Source organism: Nyctibius grandis, chromosome 31 (assembly GCF_013368605.1).
Source record: "Nyctibius grandis isolate bNycGra1 chromosome 31, bNycGra1.pri, whole genome shotgun sequence".
NCBI lineage: Eukaryota > Metazoa > Chordata > Aves > Nyctibiiformes > Nyctibiidae > Nyctibius > Nyctibius grandis.
The window spans coordinates 4,769,713-4,784,880 of NC_090688.1; the positions used below are offsets into that span (position 1 = coordinate 4,769,713).

Consider the following 15,168-nt stretch of genomic DNA (forward strand, 5'->3'; position numbering starts at 1 on the left):
GTTTATTAAAAAAACATCGTGGTTTATGTTCTGGGCGTTTCTGCGCTGCCCCGGGACGGCGGGTGCTCCCCGGGGCACACGGGGTGAAGCGGGGGGCACAGCTCCCACCCAGCACCCCGGGGAGGGGTCCCACGAGGGTCCCCGGAGCACCCAGAGGACCCCAAAACATGGGGGGGTCTCTCCCTTCCCAGGGTGGGTGCGACGGCTGGGTGGGTGCTGGGTGCATCCCCGCAGCATCGCCACCCCCTCCCCAGCACCCAGCCCCGGGGTCCCCCCCCGGGGTCACCGTCCCGCGGCGTGGGTGCCGGTCGGGGCGCGGGCTCCGGAGCAGCCGGCGGTGCCGCGGGCGTCGCGGTCGTACTCCCGGATCCGCGCCTTGATGTGGGTCAGCTTCTGCTTCAGGTACTCGCAGCGCTGCTGCTTCTCCAGGAAGGCCCGATCCTGCCGGCCGGAGCGTGCTGAGCCGCCAGGGACCCTGCCCCGGGGTCCCGCCGTGCCCTGGGGACCCCCCGAGCGTTGGGGAGGGGGGAGGAGCACCGTGGGGGGCCGTGGGCTTGCAGCCCCCCAGCCCGGGGAGCAGGTCCTGAGCCATTCCCCTTCTCCCCCTCTTCTTCCTCACGTGCTCCCACCCCACGGGGCACAAAGGGGGCCCAGCCTGGCCCAGCACGGCTCTAATGAGGGGGAGCTAACGAGGCCGGGGGGGCTGGGGGGCAGCCGGCCTTCCTGCAGCGCCGCGGGGTGAGACCCTCGCCCGGGGCATAGCCAAGAGGTGCCACCACCGGTTATTTTCCAGCAGCTGCCGGGTGCCTTCGAGCACGGCTCGTGTCCACTTGTGCCCCTGGTCCCCCCACCCCCCCAGGCTCATCCAAAGTCCCCACAGAGACCGGCCAACTCATCACACCCAACACCGCTCACAAAACATACGATGCCCACAGCTGGCACCCACCAAGGGACCCACCGTCCTGCTCGGGGTGCGCGGGGGCAGCCGGCCTGTTGCCACCTGCGGGTCACCGAGCCTGCGCCGCGCGGCGCGGACGTCCCCGAGCAGCTCCGTGTACTCTGCCAGCTGGTCCTGGAAGACGCCCTTGTAGCCCTCCCGCTGCCGGGGGCTCCGGATTGCCGGGTACTTTCTGCACCACCACAAAGCCGGGGGGGCTCAGGGTGCCAGAGGGGCACCCCAGGCACTGCCCACACCCCCAGGCAGGCAGGACCCTCGTGGCTGGGGGCCGTGGGTCCCCAGGGCTCTGTGACACCCCGTCCCCATCCGAGTCACTTACACCACGTAGTCCGGGACAGCGCGTGCCCGGGGTGCCAGCCCAGGGGGCACCGACCTGGCCCCCGGCTTGTCCCCGTCCGCGGCGGGGGGGACCCTCCCCGGGGGTCTCCCCGATGGCGCCACCTCGTCCTCGAAGACGACGTGCTTGGCTCGGGCTGGCGGAGCCTTCGGGGCACGAGGGAGGGCGTGAGGCTGCACGGCCACGGTACCGGGGGGCACGGGGGGGACACCTGGGGCTGTCCCCACTCACGGTGACTGGGGGGACACCCGGGGACCTCCCGGTGCTTCCGGGCCACCTCGTGCCTCCACATGTGGAGGGACGGGGGCTGCCAGCCAGGCAGAGCAGCACGGTGAGGATGAGGAAGGGGGACGCCGGTGCGGAGGGGGCCATGGCACAGCCCCAGGGGCACGGCGGGGAGCAGCCGGGCCAGGCCAGCCCCCCACAGCCCCCCCCAGCCCCCCCAGGACCCCCAGCCCCGTACCCGGCAGCCCCGGCTCTGCGGTGGGGCGGGTGGGCTCGGCCCTCGGCTCCCAGCAGCTTTGGGGTGACGGGGGTCCCTCGGGTGCACGGGGTGGCCGCTCGGCTTCCCCTCCTCCGGGCTGAGCCCCGCTGCAGGAGGAGCCCCGAGATGAGCAGGGACAAAACCAGTGTCACCAGCCCGTCCCGCGTGCCTCAGTTTCCCCCGCGGGACACACTGGCAGCCTGGCCCCGAGCTGCCATCGCTCGCCGGGGATTTACAAGTGGCCACTGACACGGGGACCCTGCGGCGAGCTCTGCCCGTGCCCCGGGGATGTCACCTCCCCTGCTGCGAGCATGAACCAGGGCTGCCACCCCACCCCGGCCCGTGGGCGAGCAGGAAAGCACCCACCAGTGCTCCCAGCACCCAGCAAGGGTGGGAGCAGGGAACCGCTGGAGCCCCTCGGGGCAGGAGGAGGGGAAGGGTCCCCACTGGGTCACTTCCAGCCACCCCCACCACCCCCAAGGACCCCCCCGATGCTGCTGGGGTCACGCCAAGCACCCCCGCGGTGTCACCCCCAGCCCCTGCGTCCCCCCTGTCCCCACGCCAGCGCCCGGCCCCCGAGCCCCCGCCACCGGCGTTACCTGCCCGTCTCATGGCAGGACGCGGTGCCGGGGCTCACCACGACGTCCCTCGGCTGCTGCCCACCGGCACCCACCACCCACCACCACCCACCGCCGCCACGGCCGCTGCCCGCGGCTGGCACCACCGGTTAAACATTAACAGCCCCGCGCCGCCCCGAAGCGCAGCACGGGGCCCTGCCTGGGCACCGTGTGGCCCCTGCCCACCCCAGCCCCCCCCCCGGGACCCCGTCCCCCCCCTCGCACCGGGCGGGGGTCCCGTCGCACGAGCAGAGAGCGACGCATCCAGTTCAGCCTCCTTTAATGTGCACCGCAGCCCCCCCCGACCCCCCCGCCACACCGAGGGTCCCGGCTGGGGGTCCGGGGGTCCCGGCGGAGGGTCCTGGCCCCCCCCCGGCAGGGGGCTGGGCTCAGTATTGCATCCCGGCACCTCACAGCACTTTACAATGGTCGGTACCGTTGTGTGTCCCCCCCCCGCTCCCTCCCACCCCCCCCATTTTACAGATGGGGGAAACTGAGGCACAGAGAGGTGACATGACTTCGCCAAGGTCACTTCGTGGCAGAGCCAGGAGCAGAGCCCCCCCCCCAAAAAATCCTCAACCCCGGGGGGCTCAGCCCTGCTCTCACCACGGGGGGGGCTGCCCCCCCGTCCACACCCTCCAGCCAAGACCCCACGTGTCCCCCCACCCTGTCCCCAACCTCCATCCCCCAACACCCAGGGTGGGGGGAGCAGCCCCCAGACCCCCCCCCACAACACTCAGGGCTCCTGGCTTCTCCCCCCCTCCCCTTTCCCCCCCAGTTCCTGCCCCCCCAGGGCTGCTCCATCCCCCCCAGGGCTGCTCCATCCCCCCCAGGGCCCTCCTGGAGGCCAGGGCTCACCCCCCACCCAGCCGGGGGGGGCACGGGAGGGCCCGGGGGGGGCTCCAGCCTCACGCCAGCACAGTGAACGCAGGAAATTTATACAGGGCTTTACAGAACAAAGCTACTGAGATCAGCCACACGATGGCCAGACATAAGAGGGGCCCCGGCCCCCCGCATCCCCCCCCCGCATCACCCGCTGTCCGAGGAGGTGGGGGGGGCGGTGGAAGGGGACCTGGGGGGGCGGGTGGGGGTGCAGGGGGCGGTGGCGGAGCAGAGGCGGGGGGTCCAGCTCCCCGGGAGCTCGCGGTGCTGCTGGCGCAGGGCTTGGCCCACCAGCCCGGGCAGCGCCCGCAGGCTCAGCCCCAGCGCCTCCAGTTTGCTCTCCAGGGCGCCCAGACGCTTCTCCAGGTCCTCGTTGCGCTCCTGCAGCTCCGAGACCATGTCGTACATGATGTTCTGGGTCTGGGGGGGGGTTGCAGAAGGGTCTCAGCACTGGGAGCCCCCGCAGCGGGGGGGTCCACCCCCTCCCCCTTAGCCTGGCACGGCTCACCTTGGCCAGGTCCACCAGCGTGTTGGCCTGGTCGCTCAGCTTGCGCTGCTCCATCTTGACGCTCCTCAACCTGCAGGGACAAGGTCAAGGTCAGCAGCACCCCCACGAGCCCCCACCCCACCATGCAGCCCCCCTCCCCAGCAAGCACAGCCTCTGCCCCTCCATGCTCCCCCCAGAGGGGCTGCCCCCCCCTCATTCGCAGCCCCATGCACCCGGGGACGGGGGGAGCACCCCCAGGGGGTGACTTACTTCTGAGCTCTGCAGGGACGGGGCAGAACAGAGACAAAACACAACAGCAGGTTTAATACCACCACGATGGGCGCAAGGAGCACGGCCACCCACCCCTCGGTGCATCCCCCCCTCCCCAAGCCGGGCGCCCCTCGGTTCATCCCCCCCGGGGGCTCGCAGCCCCCCAGCCGGTGAAGCCACATGGTCACACCAAGGCTCAGCCATCCGGTAGCCCTGGGGCCACCCCGGCATCATCCCCACCCCCACGAGGAAGCATCCCCGCAGTGGGGACAGAGGGGACAGGGGACAGCTGGCTCCCACCCCACGGGGAACGCTCTGCTGGTAGGAAGCAGGTAAAGGTTTGGCACTTACTGATGGATGGCTTGGAGGAACTTACGCTGGTGTTTCCGAACTTTGGCATGGTCGATCTTCTTCACCAGCTTGGTGTGTTTGTAGATGAGCCACGTTTCCCTGAGTACGTTGGCAGCAGCATTTTTCACCTGGGAGCACATGGAATGACAGAAAGTCTGGGATTGTCCTGTCGCTGGGTGCCTGGGAGAAGAGGCCGACTCCCACCCCGCTACAACCTCCCTTCAGGTAGTTGTAGACTGCACTAAGGTCACCTCTGAGCCTCCTCTTCTCCAGGCTAAACACCCCCAAATGTCAATAGATGTCACTGAGAAAAGCGTGGCTCCATCCTCATGACACTTGCCCTTTACATATTGATAAACATTAATGAGGTCCCCCCTCAGTCTCCTCTTCTCCAAGCTAAGGAGACCCAGCTCCCTCAGCCTCTCCTCATACAGGAGATGTTCCACACAAGAGGACACAGCCTCAAGCTTGGCCAGGAGAGGTTCAGGTTGGACATTAGGAAGCATTTCTGCTCAGCAAGGGTCATTAGCCATTGGAAGGGGCTGCCCAGGGAGGTGGTGGAGTCACCATCTCTGGGGGGGTTTAAGAAAAGCCTGGACATGGCACTTAGTGCCATGGTCTAGTTGCCATGGTGGTGTCAGGGCAATGGTTGGACTCGATGATCCCAGAGGGCTCTTCCAACCTCATTGATTCCGTGATCTCCGTGGCTCTGCGCTGGACTCTCTCCAGCAGTTCCCTGTCCTTGAACTGGGAGGCCCAGAACTGGACACAACATTCCAGATGTGGCCCCACCAGGGCAGAGTAGAGGGGGGGCAGAACCTCTCTTGAGCTACTAACCACACCCCAGGATGCCATTGGCCTTCTTGGCCACGAGGGCACATCGCTGGCTCATGGCCAAGTAGCCGGGGTGAGGGATGGAGGCGGCCGGTCCCGTGCCCGGCGATGGGGTGGCACTGGGGGTGGCACTGGGGGTGGCACACCATACCCGCTTCGTCAGCTGCGTGTCCATCATGAAGTTGTGCACGTGCTTCTCCGCTTTGGTGAGCTCCAGCTTCCTGGCCACGACGGCGACCACCAGCGCGGTGCAGCCGGCGCCCTGCGGGCAGAGAGCCCCGCGGTGAGGGTGGCACGGGGGGCATCGTGTCCCCCCTCCCCATCCCCGGCACTCACCATGATGCCGGTGAGCAGACACACGCCCTTCCCGCAGTACGTGTGCGGCACCATGTCCCCGTAGCCGATGGAGAGGAAGGTGATGGAGATCAGCCACATGGCCCCCAGGAAGTTGCTGGTCACCTCCTGCTTGTCGTGGTACCTGCCCGGGGCCGAGCGCAGCCGCTGTCACCACACGGTCCCCGTCCCACCATGTGCCACCATGTGCCACCACGTGCCACCACGTGCCACCCCCAGCTTTGCCACGTGGTTTTTAGCCACTTTCCCATCTGGTGGCCGCAGCCAGGAGAGTCCCCAAGCTCCTGGCCACACCGCTGGCATGTGGGGTCCCAAAGAAGCTGGGGACACCCTGGGGACACCCCGGGGACACCCTGGGGACACCAGGTGTAGCCACTCCAGACACGGGTGCTGAGGAGGAGGAAAGCCCCTGGGGTGGCCGCAGCCCCCAGGAGCGGGGCTGGCTCGGGGGTGCTGCTGGGGGGGGACAACGAGGTGACGGGTGCGGAGCAGCAGCCCCCGCCCCGATGCTCCCCCAGGGATCTCAAAGCACAGGACACGGGTGTCACCGCCGGACCCCCCCGGGGAGGGGACACCCCGTCCCTGCAGAGCGGGGGACAGTTGCACCCCTCACCCTGGCGAGTTGCCCCCCTCCCCGAGCAAGCCCAGGGCCACAGAGGGCCCCAAGGCCACCATGGGGGGGGGAGCGGGGGACACTGTGCTTTGAGATGTCGTGGCCAGCGCCGATGCCACGAACGCAGACGGCTGTGCCCCCCCCGCCCCCTCCCCGAGGGACCCCCGGACACGGCCCCCGCCGCTCGCCGGGACGGGCTCGACCCCGGGGGGGGGGGACGCGGAGCAGCGGGACGGGGGCATGCGGGGAGCAGCGGGTGAGGACAGGGAAGGGGGGGGACAGGAGCGAGCCGGGGGGGACTCAAGCGAGGAATTTAGGATTGCTGCGCCCCTCCCGCTGCCCCCCCGGCACAGCCGCACGCTTGGGCTTGGAACCTCAGCGGGCACCGAGGGACGTGGGGGGGCGACGCCGGGGGGCACCGCGCGGCCGGGGGGGACCTGCACCCCGGGGGGGGCTGGCAGCGAGGGCAGAGCCCGAGAGACGGACCCGTGCTCCAGCCCCCCCGCACGCTGCGACGGGACCCCCGGCTCGTGCCCACAGCGGGCAGGGGGACACGGGGGGGACAGAAAGCAGCTGCTGAGGTTCCAAGTGGAAAAGCGCTCCGGCACCTTCCCGTGTCCATGGGGTCTTTGCCCACCCCCAGCACCCCCCAGCCTGACCCCCCCCCACCCGCCGGCTGCAGCTAATCCTAAATTCTGGGTGGCACGAGGCTGGGGCGGGGGGCCCGTCCCGTGCAGGACGCGCTGGCGGTCCCCGGGGTCACTCACAGTTTGTCCCTGCGAGCAGCAGAGCGGCCGGGGAGGGAAAACAAGAGCAGTTAATGGTGTCCCGGGGGGGGCACGAAGGGGGGAGCACAGGCAGGGCACCCTGGCACCCCGGCGGGCACAGCTGAGGAGCACGGGCCACGTCCTGTGCGAGGGCTTGGCCCCCTCTGCCAGACCCCCAGCTCCTCCTGGCCGGAGCGGCCGGCAGAGGGGGGGTCCTGCCGCATCCCGGGGGGGCACAGAGGGGCTTGGGGACAGCCTGGGGGTCCGGCCGCCCCCACCTCGCCTCGGCAAGTGGTTTTGGTTTGGTAAAGCCATCGTGGCCATCACCCAGAGTGCCACTGGGTAGAGTGGGGGCCTCTTCTCCAAGGGGCCTCTTCTCCCCCCCCAGTCCCACCGGGGTCTCCACTCAGCTGCCCCCCAGCCCCGCGCCCCCCCCCCAGCCCAAGAGCACCCCCCGTACCTCTCACACACTCGCACCGTCCAGGCGGCGATGATCCAGGAGGAGATGCTGAAGACCAGGAGGACGGTGCCGGGGCAGATGGTCATGAGGGTCTTCATGACGAAGCGGGTGTTGAAGTTGATCTTGTTGAGGGCGCCGATGCTGCGGGAGGAGGCGTCGGTGAAGAGCTTGCTGTGCAGCAGCATGACGCGCCCGATCAGGTAGAGCCGCAGGAACATGGGGATGGAGAGGATGATGTCCACGTCGGCGTCGGCCACCGAGGCGGCGTAGGTGAAAGCCAAGCGCGCCGTCCAGGTGAAGAGGTACTGGCCGGGGATGGGGTGGATGGCGCAGACGATGAGCTCCAGGGCGATGAAGAAGATGCGCTCGTAGGTCATGGCGATGCGCCAGTCGTCGGCGCCGTTGTCCACCATGAAGAGCTGCGGGGTGGGAGAAAGGGGGTGGGCGACGGGACCCCCAGGGTCGGCACGGCCCCCGCCAGCTCCCACCGGCGGGTGCCCCTCACCTGGATCTCCCTGGCGTGGTACATGACGATGAGCCCCAGGAGGATGAGGGTCGAGAGGCTGATAAGGCATTTCAGTGCAAACGAATACGACGACTCCTGCGAGGGCAGCGGGGCAGCGTGAGCCCGGCCGGGCCCCCCCGACCCCCACCCACCCACCCGCTGCGCTCCCCACCTTGGTGTAGACCCCCCAGGACAGCTCCGTCTCCGTGACCATGACCACGATGCCGAACATCCCGAAGATGAGGGCGTAATCGCTGAGGCGCTTCCGCTTCTCGAAGAGCGCCCGCCGGTGCCCCAGCTTGTACCCGATGTTCTGGTTCCTCCGGGCTCCTCGGCCCCGCTCCTTGGCCACATCTTGCCCCGGGGCCACCGCCGAGCCGGGCTCCGGGCCCCCGGGCTGCTCCGGCCGTGAGACCACCACCTCGAGGCCAGCGGGCCGGCGGGGCCGCAGCGGCTGGGTCTCGCCCTCCAGCGGGTGCAGGGTGCGGGCAGAGGCGCTCAGGGGCCCCCGGGGCCGTGCCACCCCCCCATTGTACCGGCAGCCGCTCATGGCTCTGGCGGGGAGGGGACCGGGCGATCCCGCATGGCTCAGCGGCGCGGGGGCGACCTGCGGGAGAGGGGACGGTGGGTGGGGGGGTCCCCGGGATCGGCATCCCCACCCGGCACCGGGCGACGCCTGACGGGGCACATGGTGCCCATGTGCTGGCCTTGACCCCACCGGGGACGTGTCCTGCCCCCGGGGGACGTGTCCCCCCCGCCCGGGGGTCGGTGCCGCCGCAGCCCGGCCCCCCCGGGGGTGGCAGCGAGGGCAGGCCGGCTCCAGCCCTCCGGTACCCCCGGTGCTGGCCCCTGCCCACAGCTCCGGTAACGAGCTGCAGCTGCGCGCACCCTCCGCCCCCCGCCGTGCCCGGGGCTCCCGGTACCGGAGCGCCCCGGGGGGCTCCGCTCCAGCCCACCCCCGGCCCGGCCCTGCCCTGCCCGCTGCCCGCTACCTGCCGCCGGCCCGGGCCGGGGCCGCTCCGCTGCCGCCGCCGCCGCCGCAGCCCGGCTCGGTCCCGGGGGCGCGCGGCGGCGGGACCGGAGCGCTCGGGGGCGGGGCGGGGGCGGGGCGGAGGCTCCTCATTGGCCGAGGCTGGTCCCCGCCCCCCAATGACGAGCCCTCCCCGCGCCCCGCCCTTCGCCCCGCCCCCCCGGCCCCCCCTGCGCCCCCAGACCCCTCTGCACCCCCGCACCGACCCCTGTGTCCCCCCCCGCGCCCCACAGCCCCGGCACCCCCCCACCAAGCCCCCCCAAACACCCCCTCATGCCCCCGAGCACCCCGATACCCCCGTGTGCACCCTCCGGCGCCCCCCCCCATGCACCCCCCCCACCCTCCCCTGCACCCCAAACCCCATCATTCTCCCCCCAGCACCCCCCCAGCACCCGCACTGCACCCCCCATCCTCCCCACACACCCCCACTGCACCCCCCACGCCCCCCCAGTACAGCCCCTCCATCACCCCCAACACCCCCCCAGCTCCCCAACACCCCCATGACCCCCCCACACCGCAGCAGCTCCCTGCACCCCCAGCCCTGCCCACCCCGGCCCCCCGCACCCCCCTACCTGCTCGGGCTCCCCGGGGCCGGCCGGGGGGGGTTGCGGGGCGTTAGGGGCTGCGGGGCCGGGGCTTGGCGCGGGGGGGGTCCGGGGGACCGGGGGCCATGGGCTTCCCTCCACACCTGGCCGGAGAGATGTGGCATTAGCGGGGTCCCCAAACCCCCTCGGCCACGGTGCGAGGGACCCCCAGAGCCACTACACCCAGCTGGCACTGCCACACGTGGGGGGTCACCGTGGGGTAGGGGGAGCACAGGGCAAAGGCGGGGGGGCACCGGGGGGAGCCCCCAGCCCTGCACCCTCCCGCTGCACCGAGCGGTTCCCCCGGCCCCCCGGCACAAGACCCCCGTCACACAGCGGGGGGGTCCCAGGGCAGCCAGCACAGACCCCACTGCAGACACAGCCCCGCTGCAGCCCCCCAGCACCCACAGCCCCCCAGCACCCACAGCCCCCCCAGCACCAACAGCCCCCCTGCACGATGGGCCCCAAAATCCCCGCGCGGAGCCCACGGTGCCGGTGGCACCGGCAGCACCGTCCCAGTTGCAGGGCCAGGCCTGGGCTCCTTGCGTGGGGGAGTCAGGGGGTCCCTGCAGCCTCTCCCCCCGCCCCGCAGCGGGGCTGTACCCCGGGGGGGGGCAGGGGCATCTCCCCACGTTTCAGGCCTCGAAGCGCCCCAGTCCTGCTGCAGCCCTTTCTGCCTAAAACCCCGAACCACCGGCACCGGTGCCCCCATCGCAACCACCGCCACCGTGCCCACGTCGTCCCCCCCCGCCAGCACGGGGACACCCCAGGGAAGGGGCTGCCTCCACCAGCATCCCCCATCGTGGGGGGCAGCAGGGCTTGGGGACCCCCCCCCCCCCATCCCCGAGGGACGCACCGGAGCCGGGGCAGATGCTTTGCCGGTACCGCGGGAGCCGAGGCCGCGTGGCCGGGCTCCCCGGGGTGTACCCAGGGCCGCTGGCTCCCCTCCAGAGCCAGATCATTTTTCTCTCCATTCTGCCAAATTTATGGCAGGAAAATGGGCTCCAATTTCTTTTTAATACTCGGTTGGGGAGAAAAAAATACGCAGCGGGGAGGGCTGCGGGGCAGCGGCTGCCCGGGCCCCACCAAGGTGCCAGCGGTGCCAGAGCCGTGCCGGGGCAGAGCACCCACCCCGCGGCCTGGCCAACTTTCTGGCACCTCGAAGGGGGTCAGGGCAGGTGCCCCCCGAGCCCTCCCAGCCCGGGGACAGTAAATATTTTATTAAGCATCCCTCTGCGGCCGTTTCACTAACAGCTTCTGTCGATGGCGGCATCACCGGGCCTTGTCAAACCTTCCCCCCGCCAGGCCACGGTCGCCGGGATGCAGCACCCGGAGGGTTGGTTACAACCACAAAGCCCCGAGGGGTCCCTGTCCCCCATCCCTGTGGGGACGCCGCGGCCGGTGGCTGCACCCCAGGGGTGCTGGGGACCACGCTCGGTGGTCCCATCGTGGGGACGGGGACACGGCGGGTCCCCCCCAGCCAGGGCTGGTGGCCACGGCCACCGTGTGTCCTTGAGCAACGGCCCCGCGCGTCCCCGCGCCCGGCGGCTCTGGCACCGGGCGGCTGGCAGCGATGCGGCAGCAGGACGCCCACCGCCCAACCGAGGGGGGGTTGTAGGGTGCCAGCGGGACCCCCCGGTGCCCCGGCGCGGCGATGCCGCCTGGGAGCAACTGCAGAGGAGGAGGGGGGCGGCTAAAAATAGCGGCGGGCGGCCGAGAGGCTCCGGCCGGGCTTGATTTATCACCCTAATTCCTGCCTGGGAATTGCGGTCCCGGGGAGGGCGCGGCAGGAATTCGGGGGGGCAGCGGGTGCCACCCGCGCCGTGCCCGCAGGCCCCACGCCAGCAGCCGTACGGCACGGCCACGGTTCCACTGCCGTACCGGGGGGAAGGGGCCGGGGGACCGGGGAACCCCCCCGCCGTGGCGCAGGGGACGGGGCCCTGGGGGCAGCAGGACCTGCACTGTGCCCCCCGCCCAGGGCCAGGCCCGACACGGGCACTCGGGGCTTGCTGGGGGCACAAAGGGCACCAGACCCCTTGCAGCCCCCCCGCCCCGTCCCCCCAGATCCCCCGTGGTGGCCCCGGTTCCTCTGGTGGCCGCGGCTCCCGCCGCTGCCAAGCCCCGGCCATATGTCCCAGGCTGCAGAGCAGCTGTCGGTGCCAGCGGGAGCCCCCGGACCCTGCAAACGCCGCTGCCCGCCCGCCAGCACGGGGCTGGGCAGGGCAGGGGGGGCCGAGCGTGGTTTGGGGGCCACGGGACCACCTGAGCCTCATGGGGCTGGTGGAAGCACCGGCACGAGGCCACCGGGCTCCCAAAGAGCACCGGGATGGCTCAGCCAAGCCCTGCCACTGTGGGACCCCCGGTGATGCCAGCCCCTGGCCCCTGGGCACCCCATTTACCCCCTGGCACGTCGGGGACGGTGTGAAGGGGCAGAGCCTGGCAATGGGGTGATTCGCCCCACGCAGGATCTGGCCCATTCCCACCCGTGGGGTGTCTGTGGGTCCCACGGCGCAGGGGGAGGCACGCAGATGGCATCGCATGGGGACACCCGGGGACACCCGGGGACACCCGGACCTCCCCAGTCCCGCTGCAACATAAGGGAATCCCCCGGCTTGTCCTGGGGTCTCCCCGAGAAAACCCCTCCCCTGAGCCCCCCGCAGCGCCCTGCAGCCGGGCCGGATCAGGCCCCCAAGGGACGGTGGTGGCAGCACCGGTGTCCCCAGGGCTGGCAGAGGCAGCCAGGACCCCCCAGCCCAAGGGGGACCCCGTCCCCAGCCCTCCCACCTCAGCAGGGGACACGCGACCGTGGACACCCTACCTGTGCAGGGCCGAGAGGGTGCCTGGGGCTGGGGTGGGGGGTGCTGTGGGGTCCGGGGGGGGGTTCGGGGTCCCCACGTCCCCCCTCTGCTGCCACTGCGCCGCTGTCCCCAGACAAAGCCGCTGTGCCGGGTTCGCCCGCCGCCTCCCCCACACGGCTCGGCTCAGGCGAAGGACAAAGCCGCTCCGCCTGGCTGCCCCCGCCGGGTCACGGACCCCCGCCCGGGGCTGGCCAGGGGGGACACGGGTGTCCCCGCTGTCCCTGGGACTGCCACAAGCCCCTTGGGGGGGGGGGTGTCCCCCAAACCTCGCAAATACCGTTGGAGAGCCCCGTCCCCGCGCTGCGGGGCGGGGGTCCCCGCCACCGTGGAGGGGTCCCCGCAGCCACCGCGGTCCCCAGCCGTGCGCAGGGTCCCCAAGGGCGGCCCAAGGTCACGGGGAAGGTTGGGAGGGGCAGGGAGGGCCCCCCGCGCGCCCACCGCCTCGACGGCTGCACCGCGGCACGCCGGGCACTCCCCGGCACGTCGAGGCCACGAGCACCACGCGGTGCCAGAACCTGCCGGGAGCCCCGAGCACCGGACCCGGACTTTGCACCAACAAACACCGGCCCCGCACGCAGCCCGAGGTCCCGCCAGCCCCGGCCGTGCCACCCTGGCATGGCTGGCACCCGCCATCACAGCCGGACCCACCGAGGCTGTTCGTGGCACCGAGGTCCCCCAGCCCCTCGCCCCGCTCAGCCGCGCTCCCCGGCACAGCCTCGTGGCTTTGGTCCCCGTGGCCACACCGGCCCTGAGCACAGAGACACCCCCCAGCTGTCCCCTGACTCCGGCAGCTGGGGATTGCCCAGATCCACCACAGGCAGGGAGTCCCCGATGCCCCCCGGGTCCCCCCACCCAGGCACCCAGCCACAGCCGGGGGAAGCCATCCCTGGGGTCCCCACCGCTGCCATCCCTGGGGTCCCCCCCGCTGCCACCTCCACACCCACTCACCTGCCACGGCCCCGCGCTACGGGGAGCGTCGGGCCACGCCGGGGTGCCCAGGGGGCGGCGGGGGCACGGGCCGGGGCGCGGGGGCCACCGGCAGCTCTCCGCGCGGCGCAGCAGCGGCAGTGACGGTGGCCGTGCCCGGGCGTGTGTGGGAGCTGCGGCACGGGGGGGGCCGGGGGCTTCCCCGCCCCACGCCCCCGCGTCCCCCCGGCCCCGCCACGGCGGGCAACGACCTTGAGGCCGCGGTGCTGGCGGAGGACGGGGGGGGAGGAGGATATTTTTAGCCGGGGAGAGTCACTCCCATCGCGTCCTCATTGTCACCACCGTGGGCTGCCTCCCGCGCCCCGCTGTCCCCAGTGGCCCCCCCCCGGCTCCCCGCTGTCCCCAGCGGCCCCCCCCCGGCTCCCCACCGCGCCGGGGCCGCAGCGGGGGGCAGCGGGGGCAGCCGGTGGGCCCTGCCCGCCCCGCGCCCCCAGAGCCTCGGGGTACCCCTGGGGCAGCCCCCCCACGGCGTCCCCTTCCCCAAGAGCCGCGCTGCCCCCGGGGACCCCCCCCCACCCCGCTCCAGCCCCGCTGCGCCGGGGGGTCCCCACAAACCGGGGACTCCCCGTGAGCCGGGGGATCCCCACGGGCCGGGGGGTTCCCCAGCAAAGCGGGTCCCCAGGAGCTGGGGGGGGGTCCCCAACCCACCGCCCCCCCCTCGCTGCACCCACCTGCAGGCAGCCCCCAGCCTCCGCTCCCCTCGAGCGCAGCCGCCGGTGACCATGGCCTGGCGGCGGCACGTGCCGGCGCGACGGTGAGCCCGGTTCGAGCTGGGGGCCGGGGGCGACCGGGTGCCTCGGCTCCGGCCCCACGGTCCCGCCTGGCCCCACGCCGCCGCTCCGTGCCTCGGTTTCCCCAGCGCGCAGGCGGGCGGGCGGGGGGCTGCCGGGGCGGCGATGCGGCGCCGGTGCCGTTCCGCTCACACGCGCGCAGCCGCCGCCGCCGCCGCGCGCTCCCGGTGCCTCCCGGCCACCGCGGCTATTGTCTGCCGCTAAATTTAGCCTCCTCGCCGGCTCCCCCGCTTTAATGGCCACATCTGCGGGGACGTGGGCGATCGCACCCGCCCCGAGCACCCGCCCCAGCGCCGCGCCTCTCCCTCCCCGGTGCCCGGCACCGTCCCCCCCGTGGCAGCGGGATGCTGGAGCCGCGGTGGCTCTGACCCGGCCCCGGTGGCTCTGACCCGGCCCCGGTGCCCCCGGTTGCACCGAAAGCAGCCCCGTGAGCAGGACCCAGCACCCCGGGGGGACACGGGGACCACGGGCCCCCTCCCCTCGGCGCTACACCCGGCCGGTGTGCGGCTCCCGGGGATGCGGTTGCTACCGGTGGGGAACCGGGACCCCCCCCCCCGGCTTCGGAGTACATCAGGGTGTGCAAGGGGTGTGTAAGGGGGGTGTAAGGTGTGTGTAGGGGGTGTGCAAGGGGTGTGTAAGGGGTGTTCTATGTGCAGGGTGCTGCAGTGTGCAGGGGGTGTGCGGGGGGTGTGCGGGGGGATGCCCGGAGGGTTGCGTGGTGCAGGGGCGGTGCGTGGTGCGGGGGGGGGCATGGTGCAGAGCGCGCGTGCTGCAGAGGGTGTCTGCTGTGCGGGGGGGGGGGGCTGCGGGGTGGTCCCGGTGCGGTGCGGGGATGCCCGGTGCAGCGGAGGGGGATGCCCGGTGCGGGGGGGGGAGGATGCCCGGTGCCGCGAGGATCCCGGTGCCGCGTGACCGCCCCCCCCCCGCGGGTTCCCCCGCCCCCACAGCGGAGCAGCCCGTTGCCATGGCAAACCCCCCCCCCGCACGCTGCGCACAGCG

At 72.2% G+C, this 15,168-nt stretch overlaps 2 protein-coding genes across 2 annotated transcripts; both read right to left on the reverse strand.

Moving 5' to 3' along the window:
- Window positions 1–282: 282 nt before the first annotated feature.
- OCEL1 (occludin/ELL domain containing 1) lies at window positions 283–1,667 on the reverse strand. Its single transcript, XM_068420948.1, has 4 exons — window positions 1,527–1,667; window positions 1,278–1,441; window positions 959–1,130; window positions 283–441 (listed from the first exon to the last, which is right to left on the reverse strand). Exons 1-4 carry the CDS (start codon window positions 1,665–1,667, stop codon window positions 283–285), a joined length of 636 nt encoding a protein of 211 aa, XP_068277049.1.
- A 992-nt stretch (window positions 1,668–2,659) lies between these two features.
- KCNN1 (potassium calcium-activated channel subfamily N member 1) lies at window positions 2,660–13,587 on the reverse strand. Its single transcript, XM_068420550.1, has 10 exons — window positions 13,340–13,587; window positions 9,522–9,637; window positions 8,092–8,526; window positions 7,920–8,015; window positions 7,415–7,833; window positions 5,557–5,698; window positions 5,372–5,482; window positions 4,387–4,514; window positions 3,787–3,856; window positions 2,660–3,698 (listed from the first exon to the last, which is right to left on the reverse strand). Exons 3-10 carry the CDS (start codon window positions 8,467–8,469, stop codon window positions 3,426–3,428), a joined length of 1,617 nt encoding a protein of 538 aa, XP_068276651.1. The 5' UTR covers window positions 8,470–8,526; window positions 9,522–9,637; window positions 13,340–13,587; the 3' UTR covers window positions 2,660–3,425.
- Window positions 13,588–15,168: the final 1,581 nt, after the last annotated feature.

What these genes read in the sequence shown, in the direction of transcription:
- OCEL1 (XM_068420948.1), bottom strand. Translation starts at nt 1,667, where the DNA reads ATGGCCCCCTCCGCACCGGCGTCCCCCTTCCTCATCCTCACCGTGCTG. An exon ending in GCTGTCCCGGACTACGTGGT is followed by an intron (nt 1,131 to 1,277) that starts GTAAGTGACTCG and finishes GTGGTGGTGCAG; the next exon opens with AAAGTACCCGGCAATCCGGA. An exon ending in CGCGCACCCCGAGCAGGACG is followed by an intron (nt 442 to 958) that starts GTGGGTCCCTTG and finishes TCCGGCCGGCAG; the next exon opens with GATCGGGCCTTCCTGGAGAA.
- KCNN1 (XM_068420550.1), bottom strand. Translation starts at nt 8,469, where the DNA reads ATGAGCGGCTGCCGGTACAATGGGGGGGTGGCACGGCCCCGGGGGCCC. An exon ending in GTCTGCTCACCGGCATCATG is followed by an intron (nt 5,483 to 5,556) that starts GTGAGTGCCGGG and finishes CTCTGCCCGCAG; the next exon opens with GGCGCCGGCTGCACCGCGCT. An exon ending in CGCTGGTGGACCTGGCCAAG is followed by an intron (nt 3,699 to 3,786) that starts GTGAGCCGTGCC and finishes ACCCCCCCCCAG; the next exon opens with ACCCAGAACATCATGTACGA.